Source organism: Nilaparvata lugens, chromosome 3 (genome assembly GCF_014356525.2).
Source record: "Nilaparvata lugens isolate BPH chromosome 3, ASM1435652v1, whole genome shotgun sequence".
In the NCBI taxonomy this organism is placed as follows: Eukaryota; Metazoa; Arthropoda; class Insecta; order Hemiptera; family Delphacidae; genus Nilaparvata; species Nilaparvata lugens.
This window is the reverse complement of record NC_052506.1, coordinates 72,890,550-72,901,403: the sequence shown is the minus strand read 5'-3', so window position 1 is coordinate 72,901,403 and position 10,854 is coordinate 72,890,550. Positions and strand designations below refer to the sequence as shown.

The 10,854-nt window shown below is 36.7% G+C and overlaps 1 protein-coding gene across 1 annotated transcript; it reads left to right on the top strand.

Annotated features, from left to right (window-relative positions):
• Positions 1–1,004: 1,004 nt before the first annotated feature.
• On the top strand, positions 1,005–1,762 carry LOC120350561 (histone-lysine N-methyltransferase SETMAR-like). The gene has a single exon (XM_039424497.1). The coding sequence runs from the start codon at positions 1,326–1,328 to the stop codon at positions 1,659–1,661; it is 336 nt and encodes a 111-aa protein (XP_039280431.1). The 5' UTR covers positions 1,005–1,325; the 3' UTR covers positions 1,662–1,762.
• The last annotated feature ends 9,092 nt before the right edge of the window (positions 1,763–10,854 follow it).

Below are 10,854 nucleotides of genomic sequence, written 5' to 3'. Positions count from 1 at the left end.
AGCAGACTTCTATTAAAGGGTATTTCATCTGTCACGCAGTACTTAAAATGCATTTCTGCGACTGGAAATGGGAAAAGTCTGTATTTCTAATCGAGTCCTAGCCGCTGCTATCAACTGCATAATGAAAGTTCTGAAGATGGAGGACTGTTCCCTAATTTTTTTCCATTTGGCAGGCAGAGCTGAAGAGATTACATGATAATGAGGACCCAAAATATAACGGGGCAGCCCAGCTAAAGCAGCTTCTCCATGTTGTTAATAGAGAGAAACTTATCTACAGCACATATGTGAATGAGAGGCAGAGAAATAAATATTCCATTCTGCAAGCCTTCAAAACTGAGTTGAACAATAAAGATCTTGAAATAAACCATGGATCTGCATCCATTTTCTAAAAAGAATGTGGAGGATGAGTTCTTTGGTTTGCATGGTCTTATCGCTGTATCTGGCTCATGGTTCAGTTGCGGCTTGCTACCAGGTGGCAGCTCAATGTCACCATCAGGAGGAATATCCACAAAATCAAGGTGGATGATGAGCTATCTGTAACCTGCAGTCTCAAGAACCGGTGCTGTGCGTCTGTCCGCAATACGGCTCCTACACTCGAGGCTAATGAGGAGTATCCCAGTGCTCGCAAATGGTAATTTGATGAGTGATATCTGCGAATTCTCCTTGCTGTCTGACAGAGACATTGAAGCTATATTCATTTTTGTCAATCAATGTTTGATTCACTATTTTTCTTGAATAAATGATTAAGTAAGGACTTGGGAAATTCAAATGAAAGCAAATCTATATAATTATATAAAAGTGAAATGGCACTCACTCACTGACTGACTAACTGACTCACTCACTCACTCGCAGAACTAAAAATCGACCGGACCAAAAACGTTCAAATTTGGTAGGTATGTTCAGTTGGCCCTTTAGAGGCGCACTAAGACATCTTTTGGCAATATTTTAACTCTAAGGGTGGTTTTTAAGAGTTTAAAAAGTTCGTCTTTTAGCATGTACGATGGCTATTTTTTTCAACTTCCGATCGTGCCGCTAGAAGGCAATGCGAGCGGCATTGACCAACAATGCGCGGCAGCTGACTATGCACATCTCACACTATAACCTCACTCGTTTTCGGCCATCTGTCGTCATTACCAGTTCATCTAGCGACACATAAACATGGCTAATATGATAGGACCTCCCGCCAAGTGTGAGTTGCGAAGTGTAATTCGTTTTTTGCAAGCTGAAGGGTTATCCGCAGCAGAAATTCACCGTAGAATGAAACGAGTATATGGTGAAAGCTTTGAGTGACAGTGCAGTGCGTGATTGGTGTAGGAAATTTAAAGATGGACGAGTTGACATTCATGATGAAGGGGGCCAAGGGTGACAACGCCCGTCCTCACAGTGCTGCTGTGACGAAGCGTCTTCTTGACGGGTTTAAATGGGACGTTTTTGACCATCCGGTGTATAGCCCAGACTTAGCACCAAGCGACTATCACCTTTTCCCGGAACTGAAGAAAATGCTAGGAGGGCAGAGCTTCCGAACAGACGATGCGCTGCAAGATGCTGTGAAAAACCATCTCAAATCACTGGCGGCTAACTTCTATGAACAAGGTATTAAGAAGCTTGTACCCAGGTATGAAAAATGCCTCAATCTGAATGGTGACTATGTTGAAAAGTAACTAATAATGTAAATAACTTTTGATAATAAATTCATTCAATTACTCTCACTAGTTTCTTTTTTATACCACATCGGAAGTTGAAAAAAATAGCCCTCGTATATTCTTCTTATTTTCTTAATTATAATTGAAAAATGTCCATACCATATGTTAATATAGAACTATAATCTAGAGAGAGTACCTCTTCGAAACAGTTGTTAACTGGTCACTAAATTAATAATTTTGTCAGGTTGGCATTGAGTTGAGTTGACTTTGTTAGGTTGGCACAAAGTTGAAGATTGAAATGCATTTATCGCGGAAAAATTGATTGGGCACTGCTACTTCAGAGCTATTCCTGGGAATATTATATTACTATCCGTCAGGCTCGCTTCGCTCGCCATATCCGTTTAGCTAGACTTTTAGTCTGGACCCCCGACTGGATCGTCCTAACATATGATAAAAATCCACAAATGAAAAATGCAGGCGAGCGAAGCGAGCCTGCTGATCTCATTCTTGGACGATCCAGTTGGTGGTCCAGGGGGCGGAGCCCCCTGGCTAGACGGATATGGCGAGCGAAGCGAGCCTGACGGCTAGTACTTAATATATTTCCTATTATATTTGTAACAGCTGTTTTTCATGTGTAATTTGTTTTAGAAATATTTTGTTACAATGTTAAACAATAGAACTATTCTATTCCATACTTGTTTTAGAGCTTAAGGGCCGTTTGCACAGTCAGAGCTTAAACTCGATTTAATCAGCTGGTGGATTAAACTCAAAATGTACAACATTATAACAAACGAGAGACTTGATAAGGATTTAATCCAGTTTAAAATGTCACTGTGCAAACGGCCCTAAGTGGAAATATGAAGAATGATGAATGAAATAAAAAGTAGCGTTACACGAGCGCTCAATTTTTGGAGGACGGGTATTCTTTCATTAGAATGACATTCCTCTGATCGGAACAGGGTGCTTGACAGTGTTATTATTTTACAACAGTTTCCTGAAATTATTCCGTTCGAACAGGTTTGAAAAGTGTTCTATTACTGGACGTTATCCGATACATGGGATGCGGAGAGCCGTTTAGAAGATACCCCTAATATTGGACCCCTAAAAAATGAAGTAAAAACAAGCCTTTCGGCCATTCATTGTTTAGAAGCCAGATTTTGTTGCAGTGCTATCAGCTGGACCTGTGTGCTTCTGAAGTTTTAGTTGTTATATTCTATCAAATTCCTAGATTTTTCAACAATATTTCTATTCATTGAAGAAAGTTAATTAAAATTTTATTCATGGGCAGATTGTTTTTCACCAATATTGGCGAATATTTCCAGTGTACCAGTGTCAATACCTATAGTAAAAAGATTTAAAGTATATAATTTCAGATTTCTTTCTCTACTTGTTAAGCTATGTTGATAAACAGCTATATTGCTATTACGTAGGACAAATTGCTCTTCCAGGGGTTTTAAATCAAGTTACAGTTTATTTCATTGCAATGTGATACATTTTCGGTTCAAGCATACTGGTCCATTTCAGTTTGAACACTAACTGTACAAGACGCCCTAACTGCTGTATTGTGGAAGAAATACACAATGTAACAATGTACTTGAGAATAATCCTTTCTCTTCTTTCTGAATGGGCTCACTTGTTATAGTTTTGGGGTTTTAAGGGAAGAATCACCTGCTAGAGAGCTACATAACAGGCGTTCGAAACGGTTCTTCAAACAGTAACTTAGTTCAACCGTTACGTCTTGATTTTCCCCAAGAGTTGTCAAAAAGTGTCGTCTCACCAAACAAAGCATTAAATAATTGGGATGGACCACCTGGTTGGCTGCTTGCGAGATGTTCAGCCCTCAATCCTTTTGCTTTTCAATGGTTCCTAATAGACCAAAAATGCTCCCATCAATCCACACTATTCAGCTGCAGGACGTTCATTCATGCCACGATTCATTCACTAGTTCTCTGTTAGTAGAATACTACACTATGAGTGTCATCCTATCACTATTCTTCCGTGCTCCAATACTCCCACCTCCCACTCCTCTCCCCATTTCCTATCCTACACAAAAGCACTTTGCTCCATTCAGTTTCGAAATTCTTAGCAAACCTCTTCATTTCATCCACCATCTATTTGTTGTTACCACAAATCTATTGAGCATCTTGAAATAACTTTGAAAAACTCAGCAAATTGACTTCTCAGGGTTATAAGAAGTGTTGAGAAGTTCTTAGAAAAACAAGATTTTCTTATATTCAATAGGAAACACTTGAATAAAATTCGAGTTTGTTGTTGCACCAGAGGGGACAGGGACAATATTTTTTGGAATTATATTATTGTTTTCAAAAACATCCATTGTACATAAGTTGATACTAGTTGTTACAGATAACAAGTCGATGCTGGAAATGTGTCACTGATAAAAAGAAAACAAAGCAAGATATTTTATTGTTGTATATGCTCAATTTACGATTATTGTTACTTACTAATAATTTATTTCATGAATTTGTTCGCTTCGTCTGCAGTATGCTCCAGCCGTCACTATGATTGATCCGAATGGAAGTCAAAATTTAAGTCAACAAAACAAACTATCTTTCTACCTAATCGCATTGTAGTTTTCTACTATTTATTGCCTCCAAAACCTGAAAATCTAGCAAGTTTATTTGTTCATACGTTGAAATCTATTATTGAATTTTTTGCTTCGGTGCCCCCACCTCATTAGAAACGTATAAAGGGCTATTTCACACTCCCTTAACAATAAAAAGTTCATAAAAAGCCAAAAATTATAATTCCATAGATTCGTACAACATTTTTTGGATGGTGTATTTTCCATCACAAATATAAGAAAAAAGCTGCAGCTCTTTTCTATAAAATTATGCCATTATTCATTACAGGATACGTCTAATAACATATAAACGTCAGGTTTTCAAATAAAATTACTAATAATTTAAAATTTTTCAGTGAAAAGAATACTTCCTTCAATTTGGCAAATTGATCTGTTAAGCACTATTGTCGTAGAAACTCAATGAAACAAAGAATGTGCAATATATTGTGCTCTCTGACGCGTTAAATTATTATTGACCCTCTTATGATTTGCCACTACTGATAAACTCGTCTAAAAATAATAAAGTATCCAATATAGTGCTGAGGCAACAATGTATCTGGGCTGTTCATCCATAAAATGTAATATACTGTATCTATAGACACGTTTGATTGCTTGATCACGGCAAAGTCGGCTTTGTTCTTTCACAAAAGTTCAACGGAAATCACAATGTAGTCGAGCCTATATATAGAGTTAAAGACTAAGAACAAACTACGATAACCCAGTACACTTGGTGATAAAAAGTTCATTGCAGTAATTACAAGCTTGTTATTATTTCCGGTTCAAGAGCTGTAAATTTTTAAATGGAGATGGAAATCTCCTTCGAATATATAAATACAGTAGGTGGGCCTAATTGAAGAAGGAATCCTCTATATTTGAGGGTGTTTCTTCTGAATGTAAGTAGAAATGAATGATTTTGCACACCACATTATTTGAACTCTGAATTAACAACCTCTTCTCAATAATTGATACTGATATGATCGATTCATGTCACACATGTCGAATGTGCTCTTCAAGTGAGTAGACTACACTAAATAGGGTAGAGTTCAGATTTGAGGTGACGAGGTGATGGATTAGGCCAATATCATAGAGATCCCAAGTAGCGGTCTGGAACACAATATATTTGTAAAGAGATAAATTTGTGATAAACAAGTAATATACATTTTTTAAACTCTATGGTATGAAAGAAGATAATAATTTTCAAGACATTTCTAAATTATGCTATGAGCATTATATAGAAAAAAATACCATTATCATGTAATTATGATTTCTGTGAACTCCATGGTAAACTATAGCAAGTAGAAATAATCTTAAAGACATTATGTTGTTCCAAGACTGTATTGTTCCTCTGTATTATAAAATGTATACTTAAAATGAATGTAAACTGGCAGGGTCTATGAAAAATTGCTGCTAATATAATTCTGAAACCATGATTCAAAAGCAGAATAAAGTTCATTTTCATTTCTAAATATAATGTATAATACATGTAATAACATCTATATACACTCTATGGTTAGCTGTAGAAAGTAGAAAATAATCTTCAAGACATTTTAAAATGCCATAGTATACATGATTCTTCAATGTTGAGCTCTAGCTTCAGTCCAGACACATTCTTTGCTGAAACGAGCATCGGAGCAGCCATTGGTTGTAATGGTGGGAGCAAAGCAGCTTAGCAGTGTGTAGTACTGCATTGTTTTACAGCTGACGGTTATTGCTTGTATGGGCTAGCGTACACAGTAATTCTTTTCAATTACGAGAAGCTTTCAAGAAGTTATTGAATGACAAGCATTCTGGCATAGGAATGTGAACAACGTGATTTCATGGTTTTGGACGTTATTAAATTGGGAGTCGGAGTCGGAAAGTACATCAGTCGGATCAGCTACGGGAGGTGAATGATAATGCTGGCTCATAATATGTGGTGGCATATATGAGCATACTTTATGGCACACATTCGAGCAGCAGCAGAGGCAGCAAGCAAACAAGCGCGGGTACGACGACCACTCTCAAGGCTAACGCCATTTCAGATTCCGGGCTTCAGACCACACTTCCTGTTGCCATTGGCAAACCGTATTCTGCTGTCCTCATCTCAACAATTCTTTCTTCTCAAATAAATGGGGAACTTGTGCTCTGTTCAAGTTACCTTCCATAAGTTGCTGCTCATCGCGGCACAACTGAATTATGCTCACGAACTTTCATTGTCTGCGTTTATCGCGATCAAACATCTCGCTGGAGCATTTCAACAAATCCCGCCGGGCTTAGCCTTTGGCCTTTCCGTCGCCTCCATCCACAATCCAGTCTTCTCATCTGCTAATGAGCTGGAATGCAATCACGGCCAATAAAATCGATTGCCGATTCAACTTCTCCAAAAGCTGATAAAACTGTCAGGTTGCCTGTGAATTTCGGGTTGTTCGAAAGAAGCTTATCGCAATCAAGAACACAAAATCCAACCACAATCACACTCAGAGAATCATCAGCATCTTACAGTTATTAGAAATTACGTAAGTATCTATTTCAAAAGTTTGGTTCATATTAGACGCCTGCTCATTGCCAAATTAGAAAATTGAGGGTAATTGAATATAATATTATTTCATATAGTTTAATTCACTAAATATTATATATTTACCAACTCACACATGAAATTGGTCTCACAATTATATCATACATTGAAGTTTTTAATTTTACAATTTATCTGAAGAATTGAACAGTTTTTTTTAGGGAAAATAAATAGACTTTCAGCTTGAAATCTGATATTAAAAATTTCACTTTTAGCTGAACTACGAGGTAAGAAAGGAGAAAACCAACTCTGGAGGTTGAATTGAGAGTCTAATATTAGTAAGAATACTACTCATATGTTTATTGAATACTTTATAATATTATGAAGGAAATAATTGTCTTACACGTGTACAGAATAGGAAAAACACAAATGACGTATCATCATATCTGAACTTCTTTCTTTTTGATGATAATTTTCAACTCTTATAGAGATTATCAACGTAATTTTGAACAAAATAATGATTATATTTTGCTATGTTTCCTAGACATTGGACATAAGGAGATAGCATTTTACAACATCAAAATTCTCTAGTGCAAACCACTGGTTACCTTCCAGTTTATAATATAATACATAGTACTCATATCGCATTAGATTCAGGTAATTTGGTTTTAATAGTAAGGTATAAACAAAATTTATTCTGTTTTTCATTAGCATGAATTTTATACATAGATAGATGCATAAAAATATCTTAATACAAGATTACTTAATTCATCTAGTATGAGAAAATCCAATTAATTCATCTCAATTCATCTAGTATGAAAAAATCCAATTAAAATGTGTAATTCATGAATACAGGTGAATAAGGATTTAAAGAGCAGGTTCGTCAATAACAATCATAGAATTTCTAGAAATAAATGTTGTGGACTAACTTGAACTTGCTACAGATATTGAAGCAACTTAACATGGAACATTCCATAAAAATATTCCGGACTATAATCACCCATTTTTCCTCAGATTATATGAAGTGTGCTTCATTGCTGAAAACGCTGATTGCGATCCTATTCTTGATATTCCAAAGGTTATTGATCATAACTATTCATCGCTTTTTATGTTGAATACATTATTGAACAAAGCAGAATTCAGTACATATTATTAACAGTACAAATGGAAATTCGCAAATCGTGGATCCATTAACTGAATTTTATTAGAGAATCTACTTGAGGGAAAGGTTCAAGGCGCTAATGTGGTTGTCAAGTTTGAGGTTATGTTAATGATTTGGCAAGAGGAAATGCTAAATACTGTTGAGCCCTGAGCCGATCGCCTAAGCTATGTGGGAGGTTGTTTAGGACCGCGCATATTTCTAAAAAAAAGCAGTCCTTGTCCCCTCATCTGGATACTCACTCACACACACTCCATCACTAGCTCTGTCTCTGTCTGACTTGGCGGGCTGCCTCTCCTCTTGGTGACGTCACGTCCGCCTGACAAACGCGCACGCACGCGAGCATGAGGACGTGCGGCGAGTTATTTGAAGAAGGAGAAAAAGAAGAAAGAGGCAGAAGATGCTTGAATTGGAGAACAAAAAGGAAGGAGTGCGTTTATACATTATTATATTGGGAAACAGAGGAGCTCTGGGAAATAAAGGGATTGTGGAATGAGAAGGAGATGTAAGAAAAGGTGAAAGAGAGCAAGAGGTTGGAGTTTATTTAGGTATATAGGTGACAGGACGAGGAAGATAATGTGACGGAGGATGAAAAGCAGGATGAGGAGAAGAAAGAGAAGGAACAGAAGGAGGCTGAGCGGTGAAGAAAAGGAGGCGAGGATGAGATAGGAATAGGAGTAGCTGGAAGAGAATGAGGAAGAGGATGAAAAGGAGAAAGGGAGGAGGAAGAGAAGAATGATGAGTAGAGGAGAATTATAAAAGAAGATGAGGAGAAAAATCATGTGAAAAATTATCATCCTCAAGAAGAGGATGAAGAGGAGGAGGAAGAAGAAGAGAATAATGAGTAGGATGATGAGGGGGCAGTTTAAGGGAACTTTAGGAGGTGGTGGGGTAGAAGGGGTAAAAAGAGGAGGAAGAGGATAAGGATAGGATGATGAGGATGAGAAGTACAAGGAGGATAGAGGAGGATGAGAAGTACAAGGAGGATAAGAGGAGGATGAGAAGTACAAGGAGGATAAGAGGAGGATGAGGAGGTGCAGGTGGAGGAGGAGGAGGAGGAGGAGGAAGAGGAGAAGGGAGAGGAGGATGAAGAGGAGGGAAAGGAGGAAGATAGAATTGAAAAAGGGAAAGTGAAAATGAGAATAAGGAAGGATAAGAAGTAGGAGGCGTGAAATGAGAATATAAGTGGGAAAGAGGATAATAATAGAATGATAGAAAGAGGATAATCGAATGAAGGAATAATGAAATAGATGAAGCAGTTATCACTGAAGCAGTAATCGATAAAATTAGAAACTTGAGGGAAGTGATGAATCTAGAAGTACGGGGGTGGATAAACGAAAAACTTTGCCCAGAATAAAAGCTGGAAAAGTCCAAAAACTGTGAAAGGAGTGAAAATCATGATTGGAAGAACAGTATTAGGGTGTACAATATGAGAAAAAGCAAGCTTAATTCAGCAAAATTTGATGAAGGAAGAAGTATGTTGATAGAAAAGTAGAGAGTTGCTGTATCGGACTGGCGATGAACTCCATGTGAAATTACACAAAATATATCCAAGCGATTTAGACAAAATGATTATCTTTCATATTAGGCCTGCATGATATTCTATTGAAAATTGTTGTCCAGTGTCTCGCGTTCATCCGCAAGGCTTAAATTTAAGTAGTTGGAGATGGAAGATACTAAAAGTAACATATATGGAGAATCATTCGGGAAAGGAAAATGTTCAGATGAGGAAAAGGGATAAGTTAAGAAACAGAAATGAGAAGAGCATAAATGAGGAAAAAACATTAATGGATTCAGGAAACTCATAAATGATTTGTGATATGCAATGAATAAGAGTGAAAAAGTGTGAGAAGCGATGAAAGAATTGGTGAGAATTTGAAGAATTATGAGTGTTATAATTATAAGTAGAAGGATGATTCGAAACATCGAGAATAGAGATGGACTAGCAGGGCACCCGTGCTTCGCTACGGGAATTAAAAGATAAAATTTTTTGTGAAACATTTATGATCTAAATCCTACCAAAATTGTTATAATCGTTTTTAAGATCAGGCCACAACTTGACATGAAAATTATTAAGTCAAATCATTCAAATAATTAATTGATGTGTTGGAAGTGCTCTGTAGAAGAGTAGTCTAATTGCAGCGAATTTTGTAGGATATGGGGCGGGGCTTAAGAGTCGCCCTCAACTTTATTCATTGGCAATAAATATTTCCCGTTGACAGTTATCAAATTAGCAATGATCATGTTTTTTTTGCTTTGGCAATTGAAGTTTAAATTCCTGATTATGTTGATTCGGAATTTGATGACTGGTATCCATGGATATCTTGCTTATTCTGGAATTTTTGGCATAGCCTGTCGCTTACTTTTCGTTTCACTTATCCAAAAGTGTAAAAGCAGCCAATCCACTGATTCTTTCTTCCATGGGAGTCCATTAGAGTCCATTCATAATACTATAACATTTATTGCAGCTGATTCCACATGTCCTAAACTCTACAATCATAAATATTAAAGTGGGATCATTTTTATGTGAATTTGCATAAATCTGAGTAGAGTTTATTCAATCGCTTTGATTATTGACTACCATTATATGATTTCTTCCTTTGATCTTAGATTGAAACCAAAAGCTTAGGGATGAAAATTTGGATGTAAACTTACATGTAACTCAATTTAATTTCTATCTAAATTGACAACTCTAGAATTTACTTGTTATCTATCAATATCAATAGGTTTGTCTTGTGTCGTAATAACATCATGAAAGGAAATAGGAGCAGCTGATGGAATATTATGTTTTTTCGATTTAGTTTTTTAGCTGATTTTGAAACATGAAAATATCAGGCCCAGTAGCACAAAAGCATGTTCAATTTTAATCAGGATTAAATTTCAGGAGAATTAATCAGAGCAGGGTTTTTTTAATAGAAGGCTTCTCTAATTGGTTCTTGTGGTATTTAGTCCGGTTTATGAATTAACAGACAGTGCAACT

Bases quoted from the DNA above. Each gene is read 5' to 3' on its own strand.
- LOC120350561 (XM_039424497.1), top strand. From the start codon at position 1,326: ATGGACGAGTTGACATTCATGATGAAGGGGGCCAAGGGTGACAACGCC.